This window comes from Haliotis rufescens, unplaced genomic scaffold, assembly GCF_023055435.1.
Source record: "Haliotis rufescens isolate VD_foot unplaced genomic scaffold, xgHalRufe1.0.p SCAF_3, whole genome shotgun sequence".
In the NCBI taxonomy this organism is placed as follows: Eukaryota; Metazoa; Mollusca; class Gastropoda; order Lepetellida; family Haliotidae; genus Haliotis; species Haliotis rufescens.
In genome coordinates, this window is record NW_025964001.1 from 49,710,497 (window position 1) to 49,730,740 (window position 20,244).

General features: G+C 40.6%; 1 protein-coding gene across 3 annotated transcripts in view; it reads right to left on the reverse strand.

The window, feature by feature from the left end:
• Nucleotides 1–7,605: 7,605 nt before the first annotated feature.
• The window catches only part of LOC124117816 (protein YIPF4-like), a 115,251-nt gene continuing 102,612 nt past the window's right edge, over nt 7,606–20,244 (reverse strand). For 2 of the 3 annotated variants that reach the window (XM_046479842.2, XM_046479841.2), the window contains one exon: nt 7,606–8,843. In XM_046479842.2, coding sequence (XP_046335798.1) covers nt 8,706–8,843 — 138 coding nt within the window. In that variant the 3' untranslated portion in view covers nt 7,606–8,705. The remainder of the gene's footprint in view (nt 8,844–20,244) is intronic. The other variant, XM_046479843.2, reaches the window with a different exon arrangement.

The window sequence follows — 20,244 nt, forward strand, 5'->3', positions numbered from 1 at the left end:
CAGAGGAACATTCAAGCTGATGTTCCATTTGGGGGTGGATCTGTCATGGTGTGGGGGTGTTGTTCCTACGATTGTATACTTGACCTCATCACAGTTCCCGGAACACTGAATGGACAGAGGTACCAGAACTTGATCCTGGACAGTGCTCTTGTGCCTCATTCGATAACCATGCTCTCGCCACACGTCCAGTCTTCATGGACGATAATGCCAGACCACATCGTGCTCGAGCTGTTGGTCAGCATCTCCAACACAACGCCATTGAGACACTACCCTGGCCTGCCAGAAGTCCAGACATTAATCCTATTGAGCATTTGTGGGACATTTTGGGACGTAGGGTGAGAGCAAGGGATCCTCCAGTTCAGAACCTTCATGAATTGACCCTTGCATTGCATGATGAGTGGCAGCAGAGATTTAGACGTCTGGTGACCAGCATGAGACAGCGTGTAGAACATGTTATCCACGTGCGAGGCGGTCACACAAGATACTGAGTTAGCCAGTCATTGTGGACCTTACTAGTGTGTTCGACATTAATGAAATGTGAACTGTGTTGTGTGTCTGTTGCAACGACTCCGGCAGCCATACTTATTTTACCTTATTTCACGGTGATTTTAGTGAACTTTAGTTTGCTACAATTAAACCCTCAATTAGTGTTGTCAATTTTCTGACTGAACGCTCACATGAGGCAATATAAACAGTTTAATGTGCTTTTCTAAGCACCATTTTTATGAGGTTGAAGATCCAGTTTTACTTTTTACGATATTTATGACTAGGTGTATATAAGATATGTTGGCAGTGAAGTTGGCATCCAGTTGATGCTTGATCTTCATATCTTAAACTTATAAAATCAGTAATAAAATACTTTGGGATCCCAAATCGAAGGTTAGTGTTGAAAAAATTACTTTTAGCAACAAGACTAAAGATAGATACGACACAAAATAAAGTCAAAATGAAGTCAAGGTGTCGAGAGAAAGATGAAAGTAACACTTTGCAATGAACTAGGCAAGGTGAATGACGACTTTATCCTGTAACAAACTTTAATAAAGTACTATATTTAAAATTATCAAATGTGAATTTCTGGAACAACAACCTAGATTAGCAATCACACGGACACTCATTTTCTCACGTACACATCTTTAGATTCAATAAACAATGCACCACTTCATCTTAGTGCAATGATCAAAGAAATTATTCTGCAACCAATATAGTACCACAAACAAAACCTTCTGATGTGTCGTTATTGCAGTTGCTTTTTCTGTGATAATCAAACATGCATCCCCATTGTATCATTAGTTTATCTTCAGCTTGTTTTTCTATATATGGAACAGTTCGAGCAGTTGCTATTGGCTATTGAGGGTAACATAATAACGAAAAAGATAGCCAAATAACAACAATCATGACACAATTAATAAATATTACTGCAGATGTCTGATGAAGTTGGTCGGGGGACACTCACTGGAATGCTACCATAGTTCTGCGTGTTTTCCTCATCTCCAACCTCAACCAGCAAGAAAGCAGGCAGGCAAGAAAAATAAACAAAAATAAATGAAAAAAGACGTTTTGCACTAATTGTTTAATTATTTTTTAAAATTAACATTAAGACATATGGTAATAGTCTTTTAACTAATTTATGACATAGATCAAGTCGCTTTGCTTCAGAAACAATTATTTAATAAATTTAGCTAAAGACAGATCAAGCTGACGTGGAATTGTGAGAGTATTTGTATTTTTTATATCATGTCATGGCATACATTTCCACAGCTGAGATAAGAAAACTTTTTTTATCATTTCATGTTTGAATCAAAATTCAGGGCGAGTGGGAAACACAGAAAAAAATATGACAGCCTAATATAGATGATCTCAAAAACAGCTTTCATGTACAATAGTTGACTCTAATTTCAATAAATCATAGAAAAGGTCAAAAACTAGTAGAATCTTATACGCATATACTTGTCCTGCATTACTCCTTAATGCATTCACTGCTTACCTTTTGACAGTAGTGAAGCTGTGATTGACCCTGTTGAAGAAAGAAAAGTGATTTTCTGTTCAGAAGAAGGACGCCCCATACCGGCAATGGTTGACGACCGATGTCTTCTTATCACTGTTGGTCACATGTAAAATGTCTGAGGGGAGGCAGGTCTGTGACGGGTGGGCCCTTGGACGTAGTTATGCAGGATAAGTATACAAATGTAAAAAATATCTAGATGTTACTTGTTTTTTTTAACTTATCCTGCTCTTCTCCTTACTGCATCTGTATCTGACAGTATGGAGGCAGGAATACCTTCAGATGTGTACAATAAAAACTATCGCTAGGGTCTAGAAACTGGGTTACCAAGCCATGATAGCGTAAACGCAGTAACTGCCCGAATCTCATTTCTAGTTATTAGCTCTCGGTGGCTCTACATAAGCCTGAATGATGATAGTTCGCAACAATAAGGAAATGGTATTGTGTCTGACTTCGGTCCTAGTTGTCTCATGAAGAGGGAAAAACAATCGTTTCCACGTACCACACCTAGTCTTGGAGTGAGTGAGTTGGGTTTACGGACGCATTTAACAGTATTCCAGTTATATCCCGGCGTGTCAGCTTAATGTAGGAGGAAAACCCGAAGTGATGCAGGTCTCAGACGTTTACCACTTCGGTGAAACCCACGAGCAGGGGTATGGTGCTGACAAGCCTACAAACATAATCGGGTCAAACCGGGATTTGAACCCACAATCATAGGTTTCTGGCATGCCCAAGGGACGCAACTCTGCACAGCGAATCGCGGCGCCATAGACGACTCGGCCACCCGTGCCACCCCCCCAGTCTTGGAGCGATGGAAGAAAACTCATAGTGCATGCACCAGGCATAATAAGAGTTCATTCTCGACTTCCACTCCCACGATGGACGATAATGGTGAGATAGTGAAAGACCTATTAGGTTGTCCTGGTAGCTATAAAATCCCAGCATACCAAACTAAAAAGAACACACGAGTGATATTGAGCTCATGAATTTCACTCTTGCAAAGAGTGCCAAGAGAAAAGTTGTCTCCTTCGTGAGGTTGAAAAATGATGCTGCATGGAGAGGCTTGAACAGAGTTTTGCGCAAACATCAAAGTACCAGATTCCAATCCCATGCTTGAGCCAAAATTAGGCCTTCGGATCCTCAAGCCTAAATGAGCGTAATAAAGCTTTCGGTTCCAGAATCTTGGTCATTTTACGACGATTCTCCAGTACTGCTGACACTGAATTCAAAGCTACCAAATATGTAGTGATGGTGCTACCTTTCAAGTGTCGTTTGGTATGCAAGTGTAGGACATACTCAGCCAAGAATTAAGGTGAGGCTTTTATGGGATTTTGCACAATAGGTCTCAAATGATAACAACTCATCATAAAGGCCTCGAGTCTTAGGTCTATGTGCCATAACAATGGCCTTAGCCGCTTGTGCTGAATAGCATTTCTTGCCTAGGGCTCTTTATAAGTGAACCAGACGTGTAGATGAAACCTGCCTGGTGTGGGGTGTGGTCGCCTACTGTATAGATGCACTAGTAGGTTGGGCCACCCCAGCAGAGGTAGTTGATCGCTTCCTGCAAGGTTTCTTAGGTCCACGAACCACCCTCTCGCCGGTCACCAAAATCCGAGCAAGGCTCCTGGCTGCCCTTTTTTGTTCACATTGAGAGGAAGTACTGGGGGTGGTAGGTTGGATGGTTGGTTGTTTCACACAACACTCAGCAATATTCCAGCTATAGGACAGCGATTTGTAAATAATCGAGTCTGGACCAGTCAATCAAGTGATTAATATCATGAGCATCGATCAATGTAATTGGGATAGTGAGTGAGTGAGTGAGTTGGGTTTAATGATGCTTTTAACAGTATTGCAGGTCGCAGAAGTTTACCACTTCTGTGAAACGCACGAGCACGGGTATGGTGCTGACAAACCTACAAACATAATCGGGGTTAACCGGGATTCGAACCCACAATCATAGGTTTCTGGCGTGCCCAAGGGATGCAACCCTGCACATCGAATCGCGGCACCTTTTACGACTAGGCCACCCATGCCCCCTGTAATTGGGATACGATGACATGCATCAACCAAGCCTGACTACCCGATCCTGTTTGTCGCCTTTTACGGCAAGCATGGGTTGCTGAAGACATTTTCTACCCCAGATGTTCCATATCTACTGGGGGTTGAAAAGCTTACGCTCTTAACCCCTCTCAATGGATGCTTTGTGCATCGTCTGCCAAGGCCTGCGAATCCGGAATTGGAGCAACGTACATTCAGATCTGATTATTTTGGAATGTGGCAAATAGGTCGAGGATGAGTTCACCTTGACTCTGACATATGAATGCCTCTGGGTAGAGCTTCCACTCTGAGGGTGCCACTCTGTCAGCACATTCCGAAAACCGTGTATGTATGACCAGGAAGCGCAGACCCAGTCGATCCACCAGGTTGAAAAACCTGAACGTCTGTTTGAGCAGAGTGTGAGTGGACCACTGATTCCGCAGGCATCAGACCACCATGATGTTTTTGGTGGATATGGCGAGTAGTGGTGTAACGATACGGCGATACAGTATTGTATCCCGATGCACAGCCCACGATACGATGCATCGATTTGGAAAGCATGTATCGCGATACATATGATATTTTCATAACACAGTTTTACCTACCGTATTTTTTTGAGTATAGTGCGCACTTTTTTTTCCAAAAACACAGCTGTGTAGAAGGGGTTGCGCATTATACACCAATTAATGAGTTTTGATGTTTTTCCCCCATGGAAAGACATTACCGTGAGCACGTAACACCGGAAATACCATGTCAACAAATCCATACTGAAGTTCGCAAATTATTCATGTAATTACACTGTCTGGCTATAAAAAAAAAGTGTTCTTTGAATATCTTGACTCATGTTTGTAACTTATTTCATTAATTTTATTCAAAATTCCTTTTAATATTGTTTTAATTAATTTCGGCGAAATCGTGTGTGAAGCGATCGGAAGATCGCACAACTCACCGTTATTAACAGCAACCACGGTCAGATTTCCGCTATTGACGCCTTGAAAGGAATTTTAGTTGACAGAGAATGGATACATATATCATAAATGCCATACTTTGATTCGTTAAAAGTCAGATTTGTTTTTGTTTGACGATGATTCTATGTCAACACGTAATTCTCGCGATCATGTGCACTGGAGCCTTGACGGTGACTGGTCAGACTGGTTCCATGTAAAAAATAATACCCGACAATAGCGATCAGCTGCTTCGCTTAGGGTTATTATTATTTTAAATATGTTTAGTAAAAGTTACATCAAAATTAACAATATACTGGAATATATTATTCCTGATAAAAAAATAGTTTCAGATACAACTTTTGCCGATCCTTGCATTAAAATACTGTAAAGTTATACCATTGGGTGTGTCTTGACTGAATCACCGGTAGATTCCAAGAAAACGTGTGTACATGTACAGCTGATTGCTTTGTCCGGCTTAGTTTACGAGAAAATACACAAGGTAATCTTAATCCCTGGATATAAAACAATGCCTGGCTGAACAAGAAATACAATTTAAACGGTATATCAACATGTCTGGTGATTTTTTATCTCAAATTTCGAATTTGTACTGACGAAGTTTCTCATCACCCGTTCGTTTGCCGGACTTCGCTGAAGGGGTACGGTGTAATTTTTTTCTGCGCATAATATTCAAATTTCTTTTTTTCCCAAAATATTGAACTCGCTAGAGTGGCGTGCGCATTATACTCAAGAAAATACATGAAATACATGGGCGGATACAGCTTTTTTCGAAAAGGGGGGGTGCACAATTAAGATCTCTTTATTGTCTTTGGTGGTAATTTATACAGAAATAAAGATTTTTTTCGAAATAAAAAAAAAAGGGTGGGGGGGGGAAGATGCGCCCATGAAATACGTTTAACAGTTTCAAAGCCAGTTTGTTGTTTCAGTAAAACATACTGTATTGCTGACAATTTGCTATAACAGTAAATAAACACCTTATTATATCTTCTTTAACTGTACTTGTCACATCTTTTAGATAGCAGAAGGACATCAATTTGGCTTAGCTTGTACCAGTAAACACTGTATCGTGATACGTATCGTATCGCGACCCCTGTATCGCGATACGTATCGTATCGCGACCCTCCCGTTTCGTTACACCTCTAATGGCGAGTTGGGTGTTTTGAAGGTGCTCCTGCCAATGTGTTCACCAATCAGTACTATGAGCGCCTCCAACTCTAGGTTGTTGATGTGCCATGTGTACTGGACCATAGCACTGACGCTGTCTGGTCCTCTAGATGCACACGCCATCCCTGCAAATAGGTGTGACACTAGGGATAGCTCTGTTAAGGAGACACCGCCTAAGACGTTCAACTGTACCGAACAACAATTGACGTGAGTCCTGTGATGGGCCAGTAGAGCGATGATCCTGCTGTCTGATATGAGGAGCCAGGAACTGTTGGATCAGGTGTAATTGCAACCGACCCCTGATCGTCAAGTCCTGAGCTGATGTTAGCAGTCCCAGAAGCACTTCTTGCTATTGGTGTCAGTTGGGTGAAGTGTGATGGGCTGCTGCAGGGCGGGGTACAGATGACATAAGATTATTATCCATCTGTCCCTTGGCACTGATAAAAGGTCTAGATCGGTCTGAAATAACGTTCCCATTAATTGGAGTCACAAGGATGGGATTAGTTCCGACTTCGTCTTGTTGACTTTCCAACCTGGTTGATAAAGCAGGAATCCTTGTTACGGGTTAGGATTGCCACTACTGGATGATTCAGTATGCAGTCATCTACGTACAACTCGAACAGAATGTTCCTCAGGTGCAGATAGGTGGCTATTGGCTTGGTAAGGCGGTACAAATCCACTGAAATCGGTACTGACGACTAGTAGTGGATACCATTGAACTGGCATCTGGAATACAAAAACGCTCCGCACGTATATGTTTTAACCACAGTCCTGAGCTTCTTCAATGCCTTCATAACGAGAAGAAATTGTTTGCTTCTTCAGGAAAAGGTAAAAGAATTCTTGACTGACATTGGTGTGTGTCCGCCATAGCAATGAAAATCTAAACTGCAGCCAGGGGAAGGCGCCACCACTGAGCGGCTCCTGGGGCGCCATTAGGATTTAGAAGCCTTGGAATATAGCATGAGCCTGGGTAAGTGTATTCACCTGAAAGGCGCTACAGTTGTATGCTGATCGGCACGCACAAATGCCTTAACAAAGGGAGACGTATGAGCTTGTTGATCCATGGCTTGCATACAGGACTGCATCCACGTCGGGTCCATAAAAGAGCATTTGGAAGGCCCAGATAATAATTGGCCCAGAGTGTTGGATAGAGCAGTTGTAGCCACTAGGCCCATAGGCGCAACCAGGTTAGCTTTGGCAGGTTGCATAGAGATAGTGGCATTGCCGTCAGCGCATGCATCAAGGATGTGTCTTGAAGCGCAAACATTGAGACTGTTGTCTGCGTTGTCATCAGGGTAGATATGCCTAAAGGCGCTGATACAGTAGATGAGGATGAGGATCCCTGGTAGATTTTTTACCCCAGCAATTAGTGCAACACGCAAGCATAAAAAGCAAACCAAATTAAATTGAAATAGTAAACGAGAATGTTGTCCTTAATAAAGAGCAAAGCAAACAGATTTTATTTCCAATAAAGAAAGTTACATTGTAGTAAATTAACGTTTAACTCTATAGTTACCATACAACAGTTTAAAGGGCAAGTAATTAGTGCCAATTGTTAAACAAATACGCAAAGGTTACAGTATGTATGGCCTCCAATTATGGAGATCTAACCAAATTAAAGTTCACAATATTAAAAAAGTGGTAGGGCTGGCTAAAAAGACTGATAATCAGTTTTCATTGATGTGAAGAAATATAAATGATTAAGATATGAAAATTATGCCATTGATAATATCTTACAATCTATTGTGATGAAATGAAGTTTTAATTTACTGAAGCAGACTTGTTATGTCCATTGCCAAAGACAGAAAGCGTTTGATCTTGTTATATCTTAAATGTCCACAAAGTAATCAATGCATAAATGTGACACCACTCAAAAGTGAAGTGAACTATGTTGTTTTATCTTAAAGTTACTTCTCTGATACTTATTGATCATTGATCAATATAGTTTGTTAACGATTATCAATAGTGAAATATAACAATAGTATTACACTGGATAAAGTGCTAAAGGTATTTACACATAATGCTTATACATAATGTACCTAGCCAGCCATGAAATACAGAACAATATTCACGGTAGGGACCGTGACATGTTTAGCAGTTCAAAATGGTGGAACAGAATGACAAGTGAAAAACTGTGACAAACTGTCGCCTTCACTTGCGTAGGTGCATATAAGGTGCATATAAAATACACCAAACCGGACACCAACCGTCACAGGGGGAAAGATATGGGTTTTCAGAGTGTTGAAAGGCACAAGGACAGCAAACAGCAAAAACTGAGGTCTAACTAGCAGCACATGTGTTCTGTACCGTGACCAGCAATGATATGGACACATCAGTCATCTACCACTTCCAGTAGCAAGTGATTGGGGTCCTGCTTCTGAATGGAACAGCATTTTTTCTTTCTTCAGCACGATCAATCACAGCTTCACTACTGTGAAAGGAGTAATACAGGATAAGTTGATAAAATAAGACAAATGAACATTTCACCTTCTTGACAGTGACATGTTTTTATGGAGCAGTAATGTTACACCACCTACTCATGCACCAGTATAGAGTGAGAGAAAGTATATGTAGAGGAGACAAACAGGATACAAAATTAATGGTTTCTTTTGTTGTAGCTCTTGTACACAAAGCAGTGATCCTGCACTGTATGCTGCCCACAGCACACCAAGTAGCTGTAAAAATAGAAATAAAGTTGAATAGTTGTATTTACATTATATTACTATGAATGAGTGTTTTACAACAGAAAACAACATAACATCAGACTTTTGTTTTTCTTGTATTCACTTCTTTCATGATAATTATATTTAGTAAAATATAAATAATTTTATAGAGCAGTGGAACGTATTACCGATGTGGTAACGGGGAAACCCTATGCAAATGAGAAGATAAGTGTATTTGGTCAACAAGTTCTCTCAAATGTGTTTTCAGTCAACTCTATTACTACAATATGCAGTGTGACCATGTATTTTGTGTAGCGGGTTCATATTACGTCATGCAAACGTAAACCCGGAAGTTCTGCATTTACCGATGAAGGGTGGGTCAAGCCGATGACTTCGGTAAGCAATTACCGATAATATGAATTGAACTTTTTGAGTTATTAGTACCTGTGTGTGGTGCTAAATATATATTTATGAAATCATGACCGTGTAAGGCCCCAAAATAATGTTAATGTGGTAATGTGACCAGAAAGACATCGACAGATTATAGATTGATTAATAACTCCTTAGATTTAAACAGAAACACTTAGATATGCATTGGACACAATTGTTTTGTCTTAACTCATGTAATAAGAGAGTCTTACTTGTATTTTTAACAATGAGGTATATTGTGATTATTCCCAAAACATTTGTTCTTTAGCTACCTGAAATCTGTCCGCTCTGATATCATAGAACTAGTTAAATCCTAGATATTTTTTATATTTGTATACTTATCCTGCATTACTACTTAATGCATATTACTGCTTGTTTCTTGACAGAGAAAAGAGCTGTGCGAGGGTCTTTGCTTGAAGAAGTTGCTCCAACTAGCTGAGAGGCCAGCCCATCATGCAGCTCCCACGTGACCAAGGGAAGTGACGTCACGGATCCTCACATTACTCTAGTCACTTGATGAGAGAAGACCTGTTTTTTGTGGGTTTTTTTGCTGTAACATAAAACTGATTCAAACCCTCACGTGTTAGCTATCTGAGTTAATGTTGTTTTGTCTATGTGTTGTGCCTACGGTTGGTATTTTGTACATTCTATGTTTGATAAACATGTGCAAAACGTTAAAAGACACTTTCTGGCGTTTTCTCAAAAGAAAACATAAGGCCAGGTGTCTTGTTGCTCCAAGTATCCATCTTGAATATTTTGCGTAGCCAGCAGTTTGTGAACTGGTTTGCGTTCTACATTCTTTGAAGAAGTTGCTCCAACTAGCTGAGAGGCCAGCCCATCACGCAGCTCCCACGTGACCAAGGGAAGAGACATCACGGATCCTCACATTACTCTGTAGTCCGAAACATCGGAAGGCATCGTGGGGAGGTAGATCTGCCATGGGCGGGTCCCTTTAGACGCAGTAATGCAGGATAAGTATACAAATATAAAAAATATCTTGGATTTTACTAGATTTTTTACTTATCCTGCATTACTCCTTAATGCATCTTTATCTGACGGAACCGGAGGTGGGCATACCTTCAGATGTGGAGTTTCATCTGTTATTTCCAGACTCTGTTCCCTACCCAATCCTTGGCTATGTGGTCGGCATCGGGTGACCACTTCATGTGTGGGAAACTCCGTTTCCGTCAGCCCGTCTTCGGCTGTGGTCGGCCTGGATGACCATTACATGTGTCCTGGTACTGCGCAGCCTGAAAATAACACTCGGTTAGGTCGAGACTGGAGCACCGAGCCGTATGCAAATGAGGCATGAACCTTCTAGTCCAGGGCTTACGCCAGGGGAGGTCGAAAGGCTGGCTCTGGACTTGGAGGCATGGTCAATGACATGTAGTAGTGGTGACCTGCTGGCCCACTACTAACAGACCAAAGCGACTTCTCGCAGGTAGTGACTTTCGCTCGCGAGGTTGCAGATACTGGTACGAAGAGGCGTCGTTGTTGTCTACGGCGTTCCTTGGATCGTCGGATGTAGCAACAAAGCGCTCTAACCGGACATAGACGGAGCTCTTGTTCATCTTCCGTGCCCACAATCGATGAAAGAGGGGGGATGAGGAACGATCTATCGGGCTGGTCTAGGAGCCAATTTTTTTGCAATGAAGTCCTAGCACAGGCCCAGATGCACGGCTCTGTGTGCTCCCTGCTCAAAGCGGACCCGTGTGATGACTAGGGCGTGTAGCTCACTCACACGGGCTGCTGTGGAGAGCGCCAGTAGGAAGACCGTCTTTTTCATCAGGTTGTAGAATTACGACATTTCGAGTGGCTCAAAAGGCGCATCTCTCAGTGAGGTGAGAATGACGTTCAAGCCCCAAGCTGGTGTACGAGATTTCGCCTTTTGGTCTTCCAGCATGAATGAGCTGAGCAGAGCCTGTAGTCCGATCTTCCAGAACTGCCAGGACAGAGTTGAGTGCCACAAGGTAGGTCATGATGGTACTGCCCTTGAGCTGACGCTGAGTATGAACTCGGCCAGGAATTGAGGCGATGCAGATGTGGGGTCTAGGTGCTTGCCCCTACAAAGGCTCTCGAATGATTGCCACTTGTCATCATAGAGGCTCCTGGTGGTTGGGCGATGTGCCATCGGGATGGCCCTAGCCACTCTTGTTCAGTGCTCTCTGTAAATGGACCAGACGTGAAGACATAACCTGTCTGGTCCTGGGTGTGGCTGTCTGCTGTGAGGGTGGATCAGCAGATTTGGTAAATCTGGGTGTGGCAGTAGGTTGACGTCGGACAGCTGTCCGAGGTCGACGAACCAAGCCCTCGCTGGCCACTAGCGCGACCAAAGTCAGATTGAGGATCTGTGTCGTTATTTCAGATATTACATCGTGCACCATGTTTCCTGGCCTGCTGTGTTCTGCGTTTTTTACACACACACAGAGGGATTGTCTGAAAGCTGTGGGTGAAAGCAGTAAACAGTCTTTACATCAGTGACCCTGGAGGCATTGAGATGTACAATTAAGGCACAGGGGGTTGGGATCCCACGCTGACATATTACGCCGGCACTTTGAGCAGAAGGGCATGATTTCTGCAAAGAAGCAGTGTAAAATCACAATGCGTCCCCGCCCGATTATGTATTCTATAATTTGTTTATCCCACTGTATGGGTTTATGAAACAAATATCATGACAAACATAAGACAACAAACAACAAAACAAACAATACTTGCGGGGATACGCCAATCATGGGGTACCAAGCAAAAGAATATAGAACGCAAACTAGTTCACAAACTGCTGGCTACGCAAAATATTCAAGATGGATACTTGGAGCAACAAGACACCTGGCCTTATGTTTTCTTTTGAGAAAACGCCAGTAAGTGTCTTTTAACGTTTTGCACATGTTTATCAAACATAGAATGTACAAAATACCAACCGTAGGCACAACACATAGACAAAACAACATTAACTCAGATAGCTAACACGTGAGGGTTTGAATCAGTTTTATGTTACAGCAAAAAAAACAAAAAACAGGTCTTCTCTCATCAAGTGACTAGAGTAATATGAGGATCCGTGACGTCACTTCCTTTGGTCACGTCGGAGCTGCGTGATGGGCTGGCCTCTCAGCTAGTTGGAGCAACTTCTTCAAGCAAAGACCCTCACACAGCTCTTTTCTGTCAAGAAACAAGCAGTAATATGCATTAAGGAGTAATGCAGGATAAGTCAAAAATATATTGATAACAACGTCATCGAGTCCGCCGTTGGCTAGTCTATAAATATATGGTGGAAACCCAAATTCAGCAAGATTGGCTTAGGGAATGTAGGTAATAAATATTTATGTCACACAGTGGGTTAGAGTTGAAGTGAGTGAGTGAGTGAGTATGGTTTTACGCCGCTTTTAGCAGTATTCCAACAATATCACGGCGGGGGGCACCAGAAATGGGCTTCACACATTGTACCCATGTCGGGAATCGAACCCGGGTCTTCGACGTGACGAGCGAACGTTTTAACCACTAGGCTACCCGACCGCCCCGGTTAGAGTTGAAGGATGGATTGATAGTACTCCTTTTTGGCTATCGATGTTTCTTTTCGGAAGAGTAAGTATACTAACTATTGACATGCGTATTTATGATGGTCAATGTTTATGTTTAAATGTGATTGAGATTGGATTTATAAATCCATTGGTAAATACCACACCATCGTAATACCCGTCTCCACTATACTTATCCTACATTCTACCATGACATTGAAGAGTGAGTGAGTGAGTTGGGTTTAACTCCACTTTTAACAGTGTTCCAGTTATATTATTATGGTATGTTTATAGTTCTGTTCGGTTGAACAAAACCTTCCAAATGGCGTGCTGGTTTTCTTGGGGGAATTAGTATGCAAAGAGCCGGAGTCACAGGAGACTAATCACAACTTTATTTACAAGAACAATTAATAATGAGCAATTTACAATATCCTAGAAAATAGCTGAGGGTGCCACAGAGAGTCGGAACAACCCTCTGGGCTGTGGGAGAGAGATCTGCTTGGTATGAGCGTCAAACCCCTTCCTGCTTAACATTTGGTTTCTGTATGTATTTAACAAAAATTAGAACAATAAAATGGAATATGATTGGTTGATACACGATGGGCTGTGCCTTATGGTTAATGAATGGCTAGACAGAGGAGAATACTTAATCCTGTTGGACTGGCACTAATCTTGTTGACATATTTACTCGGTGCTTTGAAAGAGATTATGGTGTCACTATAACGAGCTTGTTTTGGGGCTAATCCTTAATGCAGTATAGACGAGCTTGTATGGGGGCTAATCCCTAATGAGTCTAAATTGAAGTAATTGCTGAATGTTATTCTAATATAGGTGATGACAGATTGACTTAAATAAAATAGTTCAAGGTAATCTATAAGACTATGTAGACATATCTTTTGTCTGGGATATGGGATCTTGATACCTTAGGCTAGCATCTATCTAAAAAGATATAACTGAAACTACTGATATTTTATATGTGCATTTTACTTGATGATAAGTAGTTCTTGTGTAACAGATTGACATTAATATACCTATAATAATATATGATCCATAATTATCCGTCAGGATACTAGCATCTTAGACTATCAGCATTGTACATCTATACGCAGGCGCGGGATGAGTCCCAGTAAGCCGTCAGCCTGTACAGACGTCTCTTAGTATATCAGTAAACAGTGATTAATCAAACCCAGCGTTCGTTATGCAGTTCTCAGCTGATACGACAACCTGAGAATATTACATGGTGGCAGCGAGTGAGAAACGTATCTCGCCGACTTAAGAACTGTGAATATTTACCGCTGAAACAAGGTTGGAAGAGATGTATACATCTTAACAGTTTGGACACTGAACAGAAAATAACACGAAAAATCATGAAATTTGGCTTCGTCACCCTGTGTGTTTGATCATTTAGGATAAATGATGGTGCTGAAATTGCAGAATTTTCATCGCTTGGAAATACAGACAAAATTAGGGGACTCACAACTGAGACGTTGGGCTGACAGGCAAACTGAATAGATAGATCTATCTAATATCATAAATCATATAGAATCTATCAGTGCGTGCTTTGAAATTGTGCGCGAGAGTGAAATATTATCTTCTTAGGCATTCATAAGGAAATTCATGGATTGGAATAACACTGCATCGCAGTAAGTAAGAAATGTATGTACTCTGAACATGAACTGTCGTCTGTAACGACGCACGGCCATTTTGAAGAATCTGTCATCGGAACTGTAATCAAAATCATTCAAACTACCGGTGTATGTGAATACTTCTCATAACAAATATCATCGTTCACTAGAACTGGATTATTGGGAACCCTTTTCTTGAATTGAAGATGTATTATTTGACATTATTGGAACTTTCATGATATCTCAGAACGTTGGTTGAAAAACATGCGAAAAGTAACAAGCAACAGAGTAAAATGACGTCACAAGATTGACGGATATGACGTACCGGACATAAGTTCTTCTTCCGGAAAAATGTAAACAAACACACGTATCCATCGGGAAGCTTCATCATAGTGACATTTAATAACCTTTTGAACTTTTGACTTGATCATTGACAACAATATGGATTCTGGACCTAAGATGGACTGGTCTAACCCAGACAAAGTAGGAGCTTTCAGATTATTTCATCAGAAATGTGAACTTTATTTTTCCGTGAAAGAAACCAAAGTTGAAAAACAAGTTGACTATATTTTACTGTATACCGGTGATGAAGGTTTGAAGATGTTCAACTCATGGTGTTTGTCAGATGAAGAAAAGAATAATCCAGAAATAGTTTGGAACAAATTTCATAGTCAGATAGAGCCCAAGATAAACTTTCGTGTTCAACGATTTTATCTACAGAGATACAGACAAGGAGAAAATGAGAGTATTGATGATTTTGTAACAAGAAGTAAACTACAAGCATTCAAGTGCAGATTTACAGAAGCAGAGTTTGGTGAGAGGCTTATTGAACAGTTAATTATCGGCACTAGATATCCTGAATTACAGAGGGAATTGCTAGGGAAGGAACATACCCTTACATTAGAAAATGCCATTGAATGTGGACGTACTCATATCCCATCAATTCAACATATGGCACAGTTACAGGATGTTCACACTCAACAGAATGGAATTCATGCCATACAGAGAGGTAGACAGCAATGTGGATCATGCGGAGGATCACACCACATCAAACAGAAATGCCCTGCCATAGGAACAACTTGTTCTAATTGTGGAGGCAAGAATCACTGGAAATATGTTTGTAGATCAAAATACAGAGGATCACAGAGAGGTAGAGGACATGGAAAACATGAATACAACCACAGAATCTGTGGCACAGATCCTAATAAAGGCCTGGAAGAAAGGAGTTTGGAAAAAATTATCTTTACAAAAGGAGAAATGTTGATGCAGTCCGAAATGAATGGACTGATGACTATGCTGAACTTAGTGAAGAATTTGAAAACTTGAAGAAATCAGAATCTCGTCAGTTAACACTGAAGATGACAGAGACGAAGTATTTGCAAGACTGGACATTGAACTTGCAAATAGAAGAAAAGAAATAAAGACAGAATTAAAAGTAAAAGTGGACACAGGTGCACAAGGAAATATTCTTCCACTACGGATATTCAGACGCATGTTCCCAGAGAAAATAGATACAGTAGGATACCCTATTCCTGGATCAGTACAAGCAAAACCTGGAACAATCCTCACAGCATATAACGGAACAAGGATTCCACAGTATGGAATGATCACATTACCATGTCGCTACATGAATGGAAACTGGATGCATGCCCAGTTCTACGTAGCAGAAACTGATGGCCCAGCAATCTTAGGATTGAAAGACTGTAAAAATATGAAACTGATAACCATAAACTGCGCTATTGACAAGAAAACGGAAGACAATGCTCCTGAGCAGAAGATAAGAGAAAACAGCATCAAGTAAAGCAGATCAGCTTTTTTGGCATGGTATATGATGAGAGAGGAGCTCACCCAGACCCAAAGAAAGTTGAAGACATACAGTCAATCAAGACTCACAAGCTATAGAAACCCTGATGCCTCATGAGATCCCAACAAGACCATGGCAGATAGTAGGTACACACCTATTTCATCATGATAACAACGAGTTTCTTATCGTCGCAGACTACTACTCAAAGTTTCCGGTCATAAGAAAGTTACCAAAGCCCTGCACAAGTATTGCTGCAATCACAGCTACTAAGAGTATATTTGCAGAACATGGAGTACCAGACAAAATAATCAGCGATAATGGCAGACATTTTGATAGCAAAGATTACAGAAAGTTTGCTGAAGAGTGGTGTTTCGACCACACAACCAGTTCACCCATTACCCCCAGTCAAATGGCTTCATAGAAAGGTCTATCAAGACAGTGAAGAGTACCCTAATAAAGTCTAAAGACCATATGGATCCTTATATGGCGCTGCTGTGTCTAAGGACCACACCTATAGATAATTACCTACCATCACCAGGAGAATTACTCAGCGGTAGAAGATTGAAGAGTAACCTACCATGCAAGATGCACAACAACAAACATGACAGAGACAACATCCAAGCTAACCTGAAAATGCGTCAAGACTCACAGAGAATGTATCATGACAGGCAAGCCAACGACTTGCCACCATTAGCAACTGGACAGAGAGTCCGTATTCAAGATCAAACAACAGGACTTTGGACTCCTGGTACTGTCAAGCAGAAGTGCACAGAGCCAAGGTCATACTTAATTGAAACTCCAAATGGTCATGTATTAAGAAGAAATCGACGACACATCTTAGACTTAATTTCTCCAAGAAAGAAGGTAACCTTTAGAGAAGAAGAAACTAATAGACAGAATGAAACTATAACACCAAATGAACACAGAGAAGTAATATATCTGACACAGGAAACAAGAACCAGCTGAACAACAAAAGAGTTCCTGATAGAACCCCACAAAGTAGAAGACCATGTGAGAGATGTGTTCCAATGACATTAAGTGACAGTGTCAGTGATTGTGATAGACATCAGTATCGAACCAGATCAGGCAGAGCTATTCGCAGACCTGATAAATAAAATCTGTGACTGTGTTGATACTCTAAGCTCAAGAGTGACTGTTTAAAGTTGATGTTGATAATTTACAAGTTAATGATAAAGTTAGAGTTGTCTTAAAAGTTACAAAGTGATTAAGCTGAAAACTGTTACTCCCTGTGAAGATATCTTGAAGGAGAGGGATGTAACAGATTGACATTAATATACCTATAATAATATATGATCCATAATTATCCGTCAGGATACTAGCATCTTAGACTATCAGCATTGTACATCTATACGCATGCGCGGCGTGAGTCCCAGTAAGCCGTCAGCCTGTACAGACGTCTCTTAGTAAATCAGTAAACAGTGATTAACCAAACCCAGCGTTCGTTATACAGTTCTCAGCTGATACGACAACCTGAGAATATTACAACTTGCTTAACTATAATTATATGAAATGATGTATAAATAATACACCATGATAACTCCTAAAAGCACTTGATGTGGATCTAATTATTATAGGATAACTTAGTATAAATGTTATACCATGATCATATCATGGCATGTCAGCCTCATATGGGAGGAAAGCCCAAAGTGATGCAGGTCTCAGATATTTACCACTTTGGTGAAACCAACGAGCACGGCTTTGGTGCTGAAAAACCTAGAAACATAATCGGGGCGAACCGAGATTCAACCCCACAATCATAGGTTTCTGGGACGCAACTCTGTACAGCGAATCGCGGTGCCTGAGACGACTGGGCCACCCATGCCCCCTGACATTGAAGAATGCTTGATTCTGATTGATTAAAAGGAGGTTTCCTTTTTGCTACGGAAACCCCTGTTAAATACAAAAAAACGTGCGCATGAATACCTCAATATACTACACATTGATTCATAAGCAGACCTGTCAACCCCTCATCATGACAATGTGGGAGATTTGACTTCAAAATGGGGGAGATTTGCCTCCAAAGGGGGGGATTTATAAAATAGTGAAGATAATTTCCAACTTTTTTTAATAATGTTACTAAGAAAACCAAATATTTTGAAACAATAAATAATCAATAAGTTTCTTATACGTACAGCTTGCTTAATTTCCGTTTGCATTTTCCTCCTCCAACACAATCTACCCATATCACTTTCGTTCAAAGATCATCTCAGCTAAACGCAAACAGATATTGAAATTTCACAATCGGTAGCTTGACCAGTTGACGACGTGTTCAATCCGACCAGTTGTCAGGCTTCGTTACGATGCAGGTTTTCTGAGTATTTGGCGCGATGTTGGTTACAAAATTCGCCAAAGAAATATCAAATGCATTTATCCTGACGCAACATCATCGCCCCTAATTTCAATAAGATATACTGGGTTTTTTCTGTCTGCGGTAGTCTGTTGACGGTCCCATTACTTCGCTTCTTAAATTTCCTAGAAATGTTCACGTTATTCCATTCCAAGAAATGTATACCATATTTGGAAGTACTGTTACGTTTTACTACAATTTATGAATGAAATGAGTCTCGTTGTCGACCTTTCTGACCCTGACGTGTATTAATCGCATTGGTTGACTAGTACTGTTGTAATGCAAATTAGATTGCAGATCGGGGACGCAAGCAAACTATTAGCCAATCAAATCGTGTAAAATAATCACATGATATATTCTCGCGAAATTTGATAAAGTTCTATTTTGATATTTTCTTTGCACACAAGTCACGATGTCAGTCAAAAGGAAATATATATTTTTCACTTTAAACTTTGACTTTGAAACCCTAGCTGTGAGGAAGCCTGATCGTGTAACTCATTGTTATTTCGACTACCGAATCAACCAATCATGCATAGTGTTTCTGAAGACGGCACTTGCAGGACATATTTTGTTTTCATTTCCAAGAGTTCAATGACGTAACTTTGAGTTATGTTGATGTTTTAACAAAGTTTCTGACAAATCTGATAACCAATAAAGTCATGTATAACTGGACCAGACATATGTATCTACGTTCTTAAATATTGGAAGAATAAACACGCTAAGAACATGAAGACAACAGTTCATTTCATGAAGTGATGAATACTTGGCTGATTTTTCATTTCAAGTTCAACCCTACAGGCACCTGTTAGGACAATCCAAGTTTTCTTAACAGTTTACATTGTTCAATCGTTCACCATATGAATTTAATTACCAGTTGATTACTGGACAAAGGCCCATGTGGGTCCCCCTGCAGGTGGCTGTGATAAGGGTCGCTAATCCGGGAGCCTACCGGACAGATCGGGACGCAAACTTCCCATTCATTGTTTTTACTCATGGGACAATGGAGGCGAATTTTTAAAATAATGAAGAATTCTGTTTTGCGAGAGAAATAGTCCATCATGCGGGAGACTGGGAGATTTCATCAAATTGCGGGAGTCTCCCGCAAAATGCGGGAGGGTTGACAGGTCTGCATAAGTACCCTCACAACTATTAGAAAGTTTGGCAGTGAAGAGGACGTCTGTTGAATTTTTTTTATTAAAACTTAAAGTGTGATTAACAGCCAAAAAGGAATTTATGGCAGTGTAATGGAGGTAGTGTATTCAAAGGAATTATAATGTTTTGGGTTGGGGGTGGGGTGGAGTATGGCTCAAAACTGAAGGAATTTTATCTCACATCAAATTTGGTCCCTAAGTGTTGTCATCACATCATCTGATCAGTCAGTACGAAGATCTAGGATGTCCAAATCTTAGCCAAAAATATCTGATAATGTTGTTATATCAAACGTTTACTCTTCTGATGGGTTATCGGTTGCCATTGTTGTTTATTTATAAATAGGCTATCAATGTATTCATATTCATGTTTCTGTGTGCAAAAAGGCTTAATTCAGAGGCATCAATTAGAAAATTGAAGCTTCATTTAAATCATTTAGACTCAAAGTGGGAGCATGTGAGGATGATGTATTTGAGTGATTTTCAAAATTTGTAAGATTTTTGGTGCCTCTGAATTTCAAAAAACA